The sequence below is a fragment of the Andrographis paniculata genome, unplaced genomic scaffold, assembly GCF_009805555.1.
Source record: "Andrographis paniculata isolate CXL003 unplaced genomic scaffold, ASM980555v1 Contig37END, whole genome shotgun sequence".
NCBI lineage: Eukaryota > Viridiplantae > Streptophyta > Magnoliopsida > Lamiales > Acanthaceae > Andrographis > Andrographis paniculata.
The window spans coordinates 2380560-2396509 of record NW_026137570.1 but is presented as its reverse complement, the minus strand read 5'-3'; the positions used below and the strand labels follow the sequence as shown (position 1 = coordinate 2396509).

Here is a 15950-nt window from a genome sequence, read left to right as displayed (position 1 = left end):
TAGAGGATAAAATATATATTGATAAATGTATTAGAAAAAGAAGTGGTTGGTAAAATTGAATTGTTTTGGTAAACAAAATACTTATAATTTTATGAAATAAAAAGTGGGTTCTATGTTTCTTTACCTAAATTTTCTCAAACTTCACTATTTTGAATTTTACATTTAAAAAAAAAAAAAAACTTTTATAGTTTTTGTAAAAATCACATGACAATTTGTCTCTAAAAAATCTATAAAACTAATGATTAATTAATTATTTATTTATTTTATTAAAAAAAAATATTTTTTTAAACATGCATGTTCATATTTACAACCAAATATTAGTTTTGAATGAAAAGAGGTTTTGCACGAAAATATTTTTTTGTGTTAACTTTACATCAACACAATGTGGTTTCACGCAAGTGTGTTTGTTTGAGGGATTTTGTCCAAAATTCACTATTCATTCAAAATTTTCCATCCAAAATATCACATCAAACATCTATTTTTCATTTTTTATATTATTCTAAAAATTAATTTTAAATTCAAAACATCCCATCAACACCTGTTTAATTTATAGCACATCATACAACTATTACAATTCAAAATTGTAAATTATATAATACTCTTATGTGTTTTAGTAAAAATATACAAAACACCATGTGTTTTATTTATTGTCTAAAACCCCATTGTGTGTTAATTAAAGTTTGCACGAAACACCTTATTGTCCAAAACTGATATTTGGTTCTAAAGAACTAAATTAAGCAAATTTAATACAATTAAGAAACGTAAAATATTTTAAATAATTTTTTGAATAAAATAAATAAATAAATAATTTATTAATCCTTATTTTTATAGTTTTTGTGCAAATTAGGTCTAATAGACAAGTCACACTAGGCGAATTGACGTGTAATATGAGACATCGGGGCTGAATTACTGTGCAACTGGACTGGAGGAGTTTGACGGAAATCTTTTTTTTAGTTGTTTTTAAATTATAAATATAAAAAAATTATAATTTAATAAAATATATATAATATATGTCATTTTATATAGAATAAATTTTTTATAATACAAATAAATAAAAATTTAGAGATATATATAATATAAATTTATAATTAAACTATATAAATTAATACACATTTATATTATTTTATTCATAACAATCAAATCAATACATATCAAAACTCTCCAAACTTCAACCAAACCTAAACACAAAAAAAAAAGACATCAAAATTAAACTCATCTCAATATTCAAATAAAAACCAAACCCAAATCCAAATTTCCCAAAAGAGAATGAAATTGAGTATAATTTAATTAAAAAATATAAAGAAATTGCAGCTAGCTATACGAATGAGAATTGATGAAAAATATTTTTGGTATTTTTTTTTAAAAAAATTATAAATTATATACTATATTTTTTAAAATTATATTTTAATACAATTTTTTAAAAAATTATAAAAATTAAATACTTTAACAATAAATTAAATTTGATTTTTGTAAAATTAAAATAATAAAATTTTAAAAAAATTATAAAAATTAAATAATATAAAAAAATATTTTTTTTTTATAAAAAAAAAATATACTGCAATATCATTTATTTTTATTTTAAATAAAAAATAAAAAGAATAAAAAAATAAAAAAATAATTATTTCTCAAATTTTATTTGTCTAATTCAAATAAACAAAAAAAATAATGAAGTTATTTCCATTTTTACTTCAGAAAAACCTAAATCAGCCGCAAACCAAGCAGCCCCTAATAGGCTAATAATAGTAATAGTAAAGTGAAAGTCATAAGATTATCCGAAACCTAAACCGACGAGGAAGAAGCTACTAGAAGCAACCCCTTCTCCATCGCCATTCCACCTTAAACCTCTCCTCTCCACTACACTGTCTTCACATCTTCCCTCCTTACGCCCCTCAATTTTCTTCTGCTGCGTTTCAACCCAGTAGAACTCAATTGCAAGCTACACCTACACCAGGGACTGCTTGATCGGCAAGGATTTGCAATGGACGCATCAAAGGTGAATCAACTGAAGCAATTCATCGACCTCTGCCAATCGAATCCTTCGATTCTCTCCGATCCCTCGCTATCGTTCTTCCGGGATTACATTGAGAGGTATAAAATAAATCCCTAATTTTTGTGCCTCTACTGTTACCGTGTATTTGCTGCTTCGGCGTTTGTTGATGAATCGCCGAGTTTAGGTTTTTTACTCGTGGCTTGGCTTGGCATTTCTGTTTAATTTTTGTTTTTCGAATATTATTTCAGCCTTGGAGGAAAGATTCCATCACCTGGTGGGGATTATAAAGCGGTATGTGTTGGATTTCATTTGGATTCGATGGTGAATTTATCGTTGATCTTCGTTTTCATTTCCATACTGTCAGTAAGATGCTGCTCGAATTTTAGGGTTTGAATGTTGAGATTGAAAAAAGAATTCATAAATGTGACTCTCTCAAATGACTGTTCGAAAAGCTAAATCTTGATTCTTGAGTGATTTTCTGTTCTATGAGAAATACTGATGAAGTTTGCTAAATTGATGGACTGCAGAAATCTCATGTAGCATCTGACGATGAAATGGATGATGTTGAAGGGGGCACTAATCCACCTCACGAAGAAGAAGAAGAAGAAGAAGAAGAACCTGAAATAGTCGAGTCCGACATTGAACTTGATGAGAGTGATGTTGTGGAGCCTGATAATGAACCTCCCCAAAAGGTTTTTAAGGATGCAAAATTTTCAATAATACTTTTTTCTTTTTTTGGTATGGTAGAAAATTAAGTGTTTGAAAATGGTATTTTCAGATGGGGAACCCGTCGCTCGAGGTAAGTGAAGCAGATCGGGATGCTTCTCAGGAGGCGAAAATGCAGGCTATGGAGGCAATTTCTGATGGTACTGCCGCACATTCTTATTTATGTACATTCTTTAATCTGACTAAAGTAAAATCGATTTGTGTTTATCAGGTAAGCTTGACGAGGCAATTGAGCATCTCACTAAGGCTATTATGCTCAACCCAACATCTGCAATTATGTATGGAACCCGAGGTAACTGTTGCAGTGTTTCATTTTGTGTGTTTTTTGACATTTTTCATTATATTTGATCATGGATTTTATTTATTTTTTTTGTACTAGTGGAATTCTTACCTGGCTAACTTGTTTGTGTATTTGATTTGTTTCAGCTAGTGTGTATATCAAAATGAAAAAACCGAATGCTGCCATTCGTGATGCCACTGCAGCTTTGGAGGTTGCCTATTTTCCCTGCCATGTTTCTTATTGTGTCGTTATCTTGTATTTTTATGTTAAAAGTATGATTTTGTTGTTCTTGATATTGATCCCCCATGATTGGAATACCTCAGTTTCTCCAAAATAATGTTTTTCATAGTTTCAATTGGTCCACATGTGCTATCGGACAAAATAAATAAATAAAAAAGAGAGCCTTTCATGTTTCTTAGCTCATAGTCACCTGTTTCAGTAATCAGATTCTATTAAATGCTTCATTCCGAACCATGATGTATCACGGAGGTTTAATAACATAAATATAAATTATTTACAGATTAACCCTGATTCTGCCAAAGGGTATAAATCACGAGGCATAGCACGAGCAATGCTTGGGCAATGGGAAGAGGCAGCTAAGGATCTTCATGTGGCTTCAAAGCTAGACTTTGATGAGGAAATTAATGCTGTCCTTAAGAAGGTTAGTTTCTTACTCCTTTTTGTCGTGTTCGCACAATTTATACTTTTCCAATCAAATTTGGATATTAGCATGACAGTAACGGCTATTCCTATTTTGCTGACAACTGCACTATTTCAATAAATGTGCTTTAAACTTGGTAATAGGTTGAGCCGAATGCCCATAAAATTGAGGAGCATCGCAGGAAATATGACAGGCTGCGGAAAGAGAGAGCAGATAAGAAGTCTGAACGTGAGAGACAGCGTCGTCGAGCTGCAGCTCAGGCAAATCATTTCTTTAGTACAATGACATTGCTTTTATTATGACTTTTATATTGTCTTCCACAAAATCCAACTTTCCATTTTGCTTTTTAAAAGGCTGCATATGAGAAAGCTAAGAAAGAAGAGCAGTCATCGTCGAGTGCAAGACCAGGAGGCATGCCTGGTGGATTCCCTGGTGGGATGCCTGGAGGATTTCCAGGTATGCCTGGAGGCTTTCCTGGAGGTATGCCTGGTGGTATGCCTGGAGGAATGCCCGGAGGCTTTCCTGGAGGTATGCCTGGTGGTATGCCTGGAGGAATGCCTGGTGGCATGCCCGGAGGCTTTCCTGGGGCCATGCCTGGTGGTATGCCGGGAAATGTTGACTATAGCAAAATCTTGAATGTAAGTATTCATTGCATCTATATATATATATATTTATGTATATTATCCTGATAAAGTAAAGACTAGTTCTATATGATTATTTGTTTTTGACTTTTGATGAATTTTAATGGTGACATGCCTTTCATGATGACTTCTACACGGTTCTCTGATGGTGTAGTAAACAAGAGAGTGCCTTTGAATGATTTATCATGTTATTTCTATGGGAGCTGTCGTACTTAATTTAAATATTCCCAAATCATACAATTGGTCCCTGTATTTGATTCTTTCAGGATCCCGAATTAATGGCAGCATTTAAAGATCCTGAAGTGATGGCTGCACTCCAAGATGGTACGTCTACGCTTGTATTTCTATGTTGACCCAAAAAAGCAAGATCGTGTTTATTTGCTTACTTTTTCGGGTTACTTCTTTTTATGTCTTTCTGCTTTTGCTCTTCAATGCATTCACTACAATATGGCATGAGTCATGACAATGCGAGTTTTAATTATGAGCCTCTTCGTAATGCATTTCATATGTATACTATTTGTCATTGGAGGATAATAGCATGCAACAGCGGGGAGTTCGTAAATGATAAGTGAGTGAAAACTTGGACATCAAATGTTCTATATCATGTGTCCCCTTTGTTATATTTGCCCATTTCAAAATTTTATTCCGTCCATTTTCCGCATTTGGTACCTATATACATTTGAACATACGAACCAACATGGATTGATCAATGCTTGGCAGTTTGAGAGTTCCTTTGTTATAGCAAATAGATCCTTAGATTTTAAGTTCAATTTTGCAACCGATAATGCAATTTAAGCTCATGGGATGTGATGCATATTCTTAATGGCCTGAGTTTGAAACAGTGATACAATTGCTCCTTCAATTTGTAGGTGTTATTGCTGATGTGACATCATTTCACCTATTTTTGTATTTATATATGATTTGTTGGTGTTCTGGAGAGTTTTGAGAATAGTAAAAAGTTAATAAAAATATAGAAATATGAAAGTGATATAAATAGATGTTGGATTTGATGTTGTGTAACTTAAATTTTTTATGTAATATAATAAATAAAAAAATAGGTATTTGACGACCAAGATTTTTGAAAAAGATATCATTTTTGAATAGTGTCAAAAGTGATTTGAAAATATACGTAAACAGTGCATGGTGACTCATACATCAGTATCTAACTAAAACCATTTAAAATGTTTCTAAAGCTATTGATTTATGCTACCCGCACATATTTTTTTGGATTGTCCCTGCAAAAATGTTTATGTTATAATTTCCTTGGTATAATTACTTAATATATTATATTATTTAATTAATGAGAATATAATTCTATATGAACACAGGGGTTGTTTTCAGGTTATAGATGTATGTGGACGTGAGTACATAGATACTTTTCGAGCTCCCTGTGCTTGAGATCGCCATTCATTATTTAATTTTTCTATTCGACTCGTTGCTTTATGAACTTTATTTAAAGTCGACAGTGTTTTATTTCTAGACATTGTGCATTATCAAGACTACACTTTCTCTATCTCTGATTTTATTCTTTATTTTGCAGTAATGAAAAATCCTGCTAACCTAGCCAAGCATCAAGCAAACCCAAAGGTCGCTCCAATTATTGGGAAAATGATGAACAAATTTTCTGGTCCGCAGTGAAAAAAGAGAAAAATTCCGGCTGGTTTGTCTCATTTTCCTCTTTGTATTTATGTCTGGTGTCTTTGTGATTTGGTGCGCTGCGTGTGTGCAGAGAACCTCAGTTGCCTCTGTGTGCTTGTTTTGTGCAGCTGTGATCTGGGACGGGTATTTTGCCGATTGTCTTGACTTCTTAAACTAATTTGCTGATCTACATTAAATTTTAATAAAATGATGCGATGCTTAACTTAGGTTTTGAGATGTTCTTCTTTGGTATAACTTAGGGCATGTAGTGTTTAAGGAGTATGCAAGAATTTGAACTGAAAACATTGAAAGTTTTTGGAAAATAATATCAACTGCACATACATGTAACAATAGTTTCTGGTCTAGTAGCGTGAGGGGTGAATTTGCCTAATGTCACCTGTCTTGGCGGATTTAGTTTGCAAGACTATTATGGTTGGCCGGGAGTTTACTTAGAACACACCAGAAATATTAGGCCGTCGGTTTTCATGTTATAAAGAAAATAAGAAAAAAATAATGTTTTTAGTGGAATGGCGTGAGGAATGAATTTGTGACGGCAAGGTGTTTAAAGTCTCTGAAAGGGTTTGTCTAGGTAATTTATTTTGCTGGTTTAGTTTGTTGTCGGGTTTTTACTCAGACCGTATTCAAGAATAGATATTGTAAAATAGTTTGAAAAATATTTTATTATGTTAAGTATAGAGTTTTATGTATATAATATGAAAACAATAAAGGTGTATAGAGATTTATGTATATAATATAAAAATAATAAAGGTGTATAATATATTACTCCCTCTATTTTGTAACAAATTATTCATTTTTCTATTTTAATCTGTTTTATAATTGTACTGTCTACCTAATATTACAAATATCTTTACAACTTACAATATATTACATAAAATTAATATTTCTAAAATTTTGTGCAAAAAATAAACGGATACGTAGTTATGGAACTTACCGAATAAAAAAAGTTAAAAAGAACACAAGTTAAAAGAACACGCTAAGACTTTTGACTTATTTTGTTGGTTTAATTTACAATTAGGAATTTATCCGAATTAATAGTGGTTGCAGATTTATATATATTTTGATTTTATTTCTTTGTATATATATATTAATTAAAAATTGTACATATTGAATAGTATATTTTGGTTTGAAATCAAAATAAAACATTTTAGGCCATTAAAGAAAGAAGAATAGTTAAATAGTTTAAACATCTATATATTTTGATGAGAAAATCTCTGAAGAATGGCAACAGTACACTTTCATTACAAATTTTTGCATTTGAAAATACTCAATTTTATTTTTCAATATTTAAAATATTTTTTATATTATATCAATAAATATTTGCGTATTCAAAATTTTGAATTAAGATCGAACTGTAGAAAGAATCAAAAGTTGAGAATAATTCTTTTTTTCTTCCTCTTGACCAAATCTGTAATCTTCATTAGGTTCTAATCCTCTGAGCTACATGCGTTTATTTTAAAAAAGGGCATTTTCCCTTAGGCCATCCAAATAAGAAGAGCCTTTCGAATAAAAAGCTTTAGTCACATCTGACATTGTTCAAAACTTAATTCAATTTTTCATAGTTTTGCTAGTAGTGTTCCATAAAAAATTAAGAAAAAGTTTAGAACAATCTTATATACATGTGATATATATATATATGTAAACTATTATTACGTATGGTTTATATTTTGTATTTATGTTATATTAGTACAAATTTTGTATTGTTTACTTTTTTTTTTTTTTTATGTATTATCTGTCAATATTTAAAGTGTTGTCTGCATCATACTCTACCGTAAAAAAAAAAAAAATGATATTATCATTGCCGTGGATAACATAAAAAAAAAATGATATTATCATTGCCGTGGATAACATGTAATTAATTTCAAAGAATTATACGGCTCTTAACAATCCTTTTCATAAATTAGATAAAATAAAATGAAAAATTCCTAATCGAGCTAACTAATTAAATTAAACCATTGAATTATATCACAAATTTCAAGTCGAAGAAATGTCTACATCTCATGTACACTAAATTATTACAATGGCTACATTATTCTTCGATGGATTCACATTAATATAATGTGTTTTTATGTCTTTTAATTAGGCTATGTCCTCTACCTTTGAAATTTATTTCATTTAATTGGCTGTATTTGTTTGTGATTTTTTTTCCAAAGATTTTACATTTTTTTTCTATTAAACTAAATATATAAATTTTTAATTTTTATATTATATTAAAATAATTTTACAAATAAAACATCACTTCAATCTATATTTATATTCTATTAAACAACTAATCAAATTTTAAAATTCAAAATTTCAAATAAACACATGCCATTTGTTTATTGTAGATTTTCATGATGATTTTATTATTTCAAATACCTATTTTTAATTTATTATATTACACTTAAATTTATTTTTTCATTCAAAATATTATATCAATATATATTTATATCACATCAAATAACATTTTAATTCAAAATTTTACTATTCAAAACTAAAATTTAAAATCAAAGTCACACAAATAAACACACAGGGATGAAAAATATCTTTTTAAGATTAAAAAAAAAATGATACAGGTATAAAATGAAAATAGTGTCGTATGTATTAGTAACTCCAAAAACTTCGTCAAAAATAGAAAAATTTAACCGGTGAGTGTCCGGGTCGAAATCATGGAATATGCGAATATCCTATATTTAATTAGAAAAAAAGTGCAATAGGTTAATGCAATCGAAGAAACTGAAAAGATAAATTGCAGAAATTAAATTTAACTAAAAAACGATAAAATATACGTATCTTAAAAAGGATGAAGCGAGACGTTTGTGTCTGACTTTTGCGTTCCTTAATAACTAGATTTTCATGGATAAAATGAGTGGGATGACGATGGCGTGATAAAGAAAAATATATGTATAATTGCGGGGCGGCTCGGAGGAATGAGCGTGATCGCATTTGCTCGCTTAAGTCGATTCTCGAATTAGTTGGAACCTTAGGGGATTTACAACGAGGCTTTAGCGACGCCCAACGGAGAACATTATAAGCAAAAAACTCCACTGTCACTAGAAATTACAGTGACCCAATAGACCACCGGCTATGCCCCATGAATTATTTTTTCAACCGTTTTGCTAGTGGCTCTATCCCTCTGAAACCTCTCTTTAATCGGAATCGAATTCAGAACAGCAACGAAACAGGTCAACAAGGCTCCCGCGTACTTAGCTATGTTGAACTACCCGAAATCTATATATGACGCGAAATAGGGCTGAAATAGTCGATTCTTCTATCGCCCTTCCGCAATCTTGTCGAAATCTAACTTGAACAATTCAAATTGGACATGAAATTTTTGGGTGAAGGTGAGGCGGAGAAGTGTGATAGGAATTTTACTTTACCGGCTAAAATAATATGCTAGAATTGAAAAAAAAAAAAAAAGAGAAAATCAGTTTACTCGCGACACAAAACTGAAAATCTTGTATTATTAAACTAGATAAAAATATGAGAGAAAAAAAAAAAAAAAAAAAAAAAAGAAAAATGGAGTGTATGGTTATGTATATGTATATGTGTGTTTATATGAGTGTATATTATACAATTAGAGGAGATATTTATAGGGGAAAAAAACTTCTAGAAGATCCGCGATTACAACCGTCTATAAATAACTAGCTCTAAAACTAGCTACTAATTACCACTAAAAATAACTACTACCTACCTATTTTTTAAAAAGATCTAGAATAAAAAAATACACAAAATAGCAAAAAAAAATTGGCTAAAAATTAGTGTAGAAATTTAATTAAGGAAGGTGGGAGAGTGCCCGAGCAATAAATGGTGCAGTAATTGTTGCACAGATGCAGCCGCCACTTATGGATTCCGTGCAGTCGACACTCGCTTTCCGCGCCAGCCGTCGCTCAAATTCTGCACAGCCGCCACTCAAATTCTGCGCCAGCCGCCATTGCTTTTCGCGCTCGCGCACTCACTTTCCGCTGGCCGCCGCTCGCTTTCCACGCCAGCCGTCACTTCGTTCACTTCCATGTATGGTCTTCCGCGCTCATAAACTAAATTTTACTATATTTGTTTGCTTTTTGCACAGAGTTTAAGGTATATTAGTAGTATATTGATATACACTAAAAATAAAGCATAAATGACTAAAATAATTTTATTAGTATTATGTGATATAAAAGTAATGACATTTGTGTAATATATTATAAGTTGTAAAAGTATTTGTAATGTTAGTAGATACTATAGTTACTAAAAATAGATATCTTATTATAGGATAGACAAAAATAGAAAAAAAATAGTTTGTTAAGGGACATTGAAAAAAAAAATAGAAAAAAAATACCATATCGAAATATATTTAAACAAAAACTCAAATCAACACTTGATTTCAAACCACAACCAAATTTTTTTTTTCAATTTTCAATTTTATAAGTAATAAACAATTTTTTGATGTATAATCTGAATAAAAACTAGTTACCTAATTTGGTTTTCTAGATGAAAAAAAGGGTTTTTAGTATGTAATCCTCTTGTAATAGGATGATAGTGTATGTTTAAACTTGTAATAGAATACAAGGTTTGTTGGCTATGGTTTGATTGTAGCTAGTTTGAAACTTATTTGAAATAAAAACGTTAGATCTGACTTTTTATTTAAATAATAATATTTTAATATAATATTTTTTTAAAAAATAATATATTTTTATTGAAAACTTTATGGTTAAATAATAATTTTTTTTATTTGAAATAAAAAAGAAACAAATTTGTATTTTGTTTTTATTTTTAAGTTTAAAAAAATAGTAAATATTAGATGCAATATTTTTAAACCAAGTTAAAACAATTGAACAGAAAATTAAAATAATTATACAATATTTAAACAAAATTTAAAATATTGAACAAAAAATAAAAGTAATTATATATATTAGCTGTAATATTTTAAGAATAGAAAGATTGAATAGTGAAATAAAAACATATATAGAAAACATGACTTGTGTTTTCTTTGCATCCGAGTTTGAGTTAATTTAAATGATATTTTGAAGTAATATTTTAAGAAAAAAAATATTACTCTTTTATTTTCACCTAGCGTGTTCGAGTCACAATAAATACGAAAATTTAAAATAAATATAATTAATAAATAATTAAAAATATATTAGTAAAAATAATTATCATATACTATCAATAATTATAGATTATGATTAAAATAATAAATTAATTTAATTAAAATTAAAAATAAAATAAAAAATAAAATTAAGATGTATAATTATTTTTCAAAAAATAAAATTGTAATGAGATGTAAGACGGACAAAAATGAAAATATGAACACGATAGGTGAGACGGATGAAATATTTTATTGTCAACTGTAAAAATTGCAAAGTAAAAAAAACTGAGATCTATTGCAAAGCAAATAAACTAAAGGAATTTTTTTAAATGAAAAATATAAAAAATCGTGTATATAATATAAAAATAATGAATGTATACAATATATTATTTTTTAAAAACCATATGTGGAGTATTTTTACAAAAAGAATACACCACAAATATCGATGCTCCTTCTCTTTGAATTATTTTTTCAATTTTTTTATTATACAATCCTTGCAATGTTCTATAGAAGTACATAATTTTTATAAAATATTACATTAATTCAATCAAGATTTAAACCTAATTTTTAATAAAAATATCCTCCCCAAGCCCAAATTCAAGGAGTTTTTGAAGTTTTATAGTAAATTAAATTAAAAAAAATAATAATATTTTATATGTAAAGTAATTGTATGTATAATGATATATTTATAATTTAAGTAAACATTAAAAGTATTTCGATATAGTGTATAATTATTATTATTATATTTTTAGATAAGAAAAAAATATTTTGGAGTGGGATACAAAAATAGTAAAAGTTATACTTCCTCCGTCCACCGCCAATCTATCTATTTTGTCATTTTAGTCTGTCCATCGCAAATATATCAATTTCTTTTTTTAGTAAATGTATCTTCTACTAAAATATAAAATTACCCCACTTTTTCTATAATATTACACAAATGTTATCAAATAACACCACTTAATATCATAAATGTTAAGGGGTATAATAGTTTTCATGTATATCAATTGTACCACATATCAATATAATACTAATATACTTAAATCTCCGTGCAAAAAGTAAACGGATAGATAGGCGGTGGACGGAGGGAGTACTTTAAATTGGAACGGATAGAGTATTATTTTATTATATATTATAGAGTTGGAAAGGAAAACATAACCAAATTTTCTTCCATTCTAAGAAACTCTTGATTACTTGAAACAAATTTCAACACACAATTATGCAATTCAAATAGCTCAATGACAAGCTTCTTTTTGTGTGCATTTTTATTAAGCATAAGTTGGTCTCAAGTCTCCATCCATAACCATATTTCTATCTTTAAGTAAAAATATGTTACCAAAGAAATTAAATTTACTATTGCTTTATTTAATATTTACATTCACATATATATATATATAAGAAATACATCAACATGAACAAATACATACATATATTTAATCTTTACATTCACATATGTATATATAATTTGTATATATATATTGCCCATTTTTTGCCTTATGAAGCTTCACAAATAAGAGTAACTCTTCGAGACCGTCGCATCGCGAAAAATACATAAAACTTCGAATAATAATTCTACGTACAAATTCGAGTTGCTCGGGGCATGCTACTTCGTACCATGTCGCGAAACTAATCATTTCTATGTACATATATAATGTATATATATGTCTTTTCTTCATTAGGGTTTTTATTCGATCTTTTTTTTTTTCCCCGTTTTTTTTTTCATTCGATTTCTCGGGAACTCATAAGTTGTTTTCCATGTTCAAGGGTGTTAAGACACTCGTTTCGACCTTTGAGGAGCTTTCGAAGCCAAAATCATGAATCGACAAGTCTTGATAATCGAGCAACCACGCACAATTCTCATCCCAAAAGGCGTCGAAATCGGTGAAATTTGTGGTTGGAAATTCCCATGGCACCTGGATTTGATTATCCTGGGCATCGTCGTGGAAAAGGCAGCTTATCAAAGGGTCATTTTCGTAGAGATTATTGCCCGCGAGTTCTTCGGAGGAGCTATTTTGATCGGCTAGGGCACGAGAATTTTCCTCTTGGTTGGCATTGTTAGTATTAGGGTTTTGTGTTTCTCCCGGCCCGGATTTAATCGATTCGGGGAAGTTTTCGGATGTGTGAGACTTTGCATTTTCGGGTTCTTCCTTGTGAAGGGGTTTGTGGGTGATTGGATCGATCCCCATTTTTATGAGCTTCTTTTTTATGTGAGTGTTCCAGTGATTCTTGATCTCGTTGTCTGTTCTTCCCGGCAATCTTGCAGCGATTTTAGACCACCTATATATATACACACACATTACATATATATATATATTTAAGAAAACAATAATGTTATTAAAAATAAATGGTGATTATCATGTGTAACTTTAAAAAAGACAAAAACATGAAATATATAATTAGATCAATAATTGAGTTGTTGATTCAATTAGAATATTGGAATCAAACATTATTGAAAAATAATTCTTAAATGCCATGAAGAATGAGCTATAGGGTTGACTGAGTGATATGAATTATTGAGCACAGAAGCTTCAATTAAAAGATGAACTCTTTAATGGATATTATATTAGTGGTGAAGAAGAAGAAGAAATTGATTTTCAATGAATTTTAATTATTTCGAATTTGAAATACTTTGTATTAATTTAAACTCCCTATTTAGTTAATTATATGAAATATTTGAAAAAAATATATATATATACATATTGAAAGAGTAATTAAAATTTTAATGTGAATAGATTTGAAATTTATTACTAACTTCGAAAACTTGAAACATTTTTAGTTTATTTGGGTGTGGTTTAAAATTAATTTGAAATTGATAATTGTTTAAATAATATTTTAATGCAATTTTTTTGTGAAAAAATAATATTCCGTATTTTTATTGAAAATTGTATCAAATTACTAGTATTGATTTTGATTTGAAATATTAAAGTTGTGTACACAATCGAAACTAATAAATTTAATCGAGTTATTTACAATGCCTACTATTCAAATTCTTCCAATCAATTGGGATATATAAGATATATATATATATATATATATGAAATGAAATGAAATGATCATGGTATTCCAAAATAGATTGTGATCTAAAATGTGAAAAGCAATATATAGTTTAGTTATTCTTCTTCCATTTTGAATTGAAATTATTTTATTCTCAATAATAGCAAACTTAAATAATTTTGTGTAGAAAAATTATTCATTAAAGATGTTTCTGTTGCAATTTTTTTCTTTTTGCTTTGTGTTTGAATTTGATCTTCTTCTTCTTCTTCTTTAATTTGTGTTTTGATTCAAAGAATATTTTAATGTGATTTTTTTTTATGAGAAATGATTATATATTTTTATTTAAAATATTAAATAATCATAATAAAAAATAGTTTCAAATTCAAACAAGCAAACCCATTGCATATAGCTAAATAATTTGATAGTTCTATAATTTGTATCTTCAAAACTTCATAAAATTATATATATATAAACCCTAATTGTGATAGAAAACCCCAACCTACCTACTCTACACATTAAATAAAAATACAAAATACAAAATACAAAAAATCTTGCTAATTGTGATACCTTATGATACTCCCTCCTTACAATAGTTTTGCTATATTTAATTTTGAGTGATATCATTTTAATAATTTTTGTATTTTATAAATTGTATTTATATAGAAGGGGAGAAAAGAAAAAATGTGTAAATAAAAGAAATGATTTTTTTAAAGATATATAAAATTCAATAATAGCAAAAGATTTAAAATTTGAGTATTGTAAATCATTGTTATTACTATTATTATTTAATATACATATTTTAGTTTCATATATATTGATATGATATTGTTTAGTTTCATATATATTGATATGATATTGTTGGAACTAATATAAACTTATAACTACATATCAAATTTTAACGTCTTTTTAGCGACTATTGATTAAATATAAAATTATCTTTATATAAACTTTACTTAGATAATCAAAATAATAAGAAATTCTAGCGATGACACTAAAAGTGATTTTTTTTTTCTAATGAGAAACAACTATATTAATTATGGATTTTAAATAATATAAAAAGAATATTACAATATATATAATTATTGTTGTAAAATTCAAAATGCCATCATTTGGAAAAATAAAAGTATCTCGATATTATTAAATAGATAGTATCATTATGAAATTTTAAAAAATAGTTTTCCTTTAATTAATAAAATTATGATTCCATCACAACATGTAAATATATACACGGGCGGATCTACGTGGGGCTAGGGAAGTTGACCCCAACCCCCAAAATATATCTATTTTTTTAGTGCAAAAAAAAATAAAATTATATATATATATTTTTAGTAATTTGTTCCTTCTATTTATTTTTTTAATTTTATAATTTAAAATTCATAAAAACATTTAAATTTTCCTCCTTTTTTTTGACCAGATGTACTATGAATTAAAAAAAAAAGAAAAAAATTTTATCGATATTTTTATCCCCCTTCGAACTTTTACTGTTGGTTCCGTCACTGAATATATATATATATATACATACTTGTTGCCGAGACGCTCGTGGAGATCGATGACGAGCTGCTCCTCGGCTAGGGTTAGAAGGCCGCGCTTCAAGTCGGGTCGAAGATAGTTGGTCCACCGGAGGCGGCAACTTTTGCCGCAGCGGCGGAGGCCAGCGAGCTTCGGGACGGCTCGCCAGCAACACTGACCATTGGTGAGGATAAAGTTGATGAGCTTCTTGTCTTCCTCACTTGTCCATGGCCCCTTCTTCACTCCCAATTTGTCACAACAAGGCTGCCTCCCCATTGATCTGATCTAAGCTAATCTCTCTCTCTCCTCTCTCTCTCTAGATATATATATATGTATGTATATGTGTGTTTGTATAGGGGTATATATGGAGGATAGGATGAAGGTAGAAGTAGCTCAAAAGTCCTCTTTCCCTTTCTATATAAACTAGCAAAACCATGTTTGAAGTT

At 28.8% G+C, this 15950-nt stretch overlaps 2 protein-coding genes across 2 annotated transcripts; one reads left to right on the top strand and one right to left on the bottom strand.

Moving 5' to 3' along the window:
- Positions 1-1764: 1764 nt before the first annotated feature.
- Positions 1765-6163, top strand: LOC127250544 (FAM10 family protein At4g22670). The gene is made up of 11 exons (XM_051273875.1): positions 1765-2088; positions 2239-2281; positions 2518-2682; positions 2769-2856; positions 2928-3008; positions 3143-3207; positions 3517-3657; positions 3801-3917; positions 4011-4295; positions 4565-4622; positions 5839-6163. Exons 1-11 carry the CDS (start codon positions 1979-1981, stop codon positions 5934-5936), a joined length of 1251 nt encoding a protein of 416 aa, XP_051129832.1. The 5' UTR covers positions 1765-1978; the 3' UTR covers positions 5937-6163.
- A 6502-nt stretch (positions 6164-12665) lies between these two features.
- LOC127250227 (MYB-like transcription factor ODO1) lies at positions 12666-15874 on the bottom strand. The gene is made up of 2 exons (XM_051273388.1): positions 15518-15874; positions 12666-13278 (listed from the first exon to the last, which is right to left on the bottom strand). Exons 1-2 carry the CDS (start codon positions 15778-15780, stop codon positions 12741-12743), a joined length of 801 nt encoding a protein of 266 aa, XP_051129345.1. The 5' UTR covers positions 15781-15874; the 3' UTR covers positions 12666-12740.
- Between the last annotated feature and the right edge of the window lie 76 nt (positions 15875-15950).

Bases quoted from the DNA above. Each gene is read 5' to 3' on its own strand.
- LOC127250227 (XM_051273388.1), bottom strand. From the start codon at position 15,780: ATGGGGAGGCAGCCTTGTTGTGACAAATTGGGAGTGAAGAAGGGGCCA. The intron at 13,279-15,517 runs GTATGTATATAT...GTATATATATAG, and splicing joins CACGAGCGTCTCGGCAACAA to GTGGTCTAAAATCGCTGCAA.
- LOC127250544 (XM_051273875.1), top strand. From the start codon at position 1,979: ATGGACGCATCAAAGGTGAATCAACTGAAGCAATTCATCGACCTCTGC. The intron at 2,683-2,768 runs GTTTTTAAGGAT...TGGTATTTTCAG, and splicing joins ATAATGAACCTCCCCAAAAG to ATGGGGAACCCGTCGCTCGA. The intron at 3,918-4,010 runs GCAAATCATTTC...GCTTTTTAAAAG, and splicing joins GTCGTCGAGCTGCAGCTCAG to GCTGCATATGAGAAAGCTAA.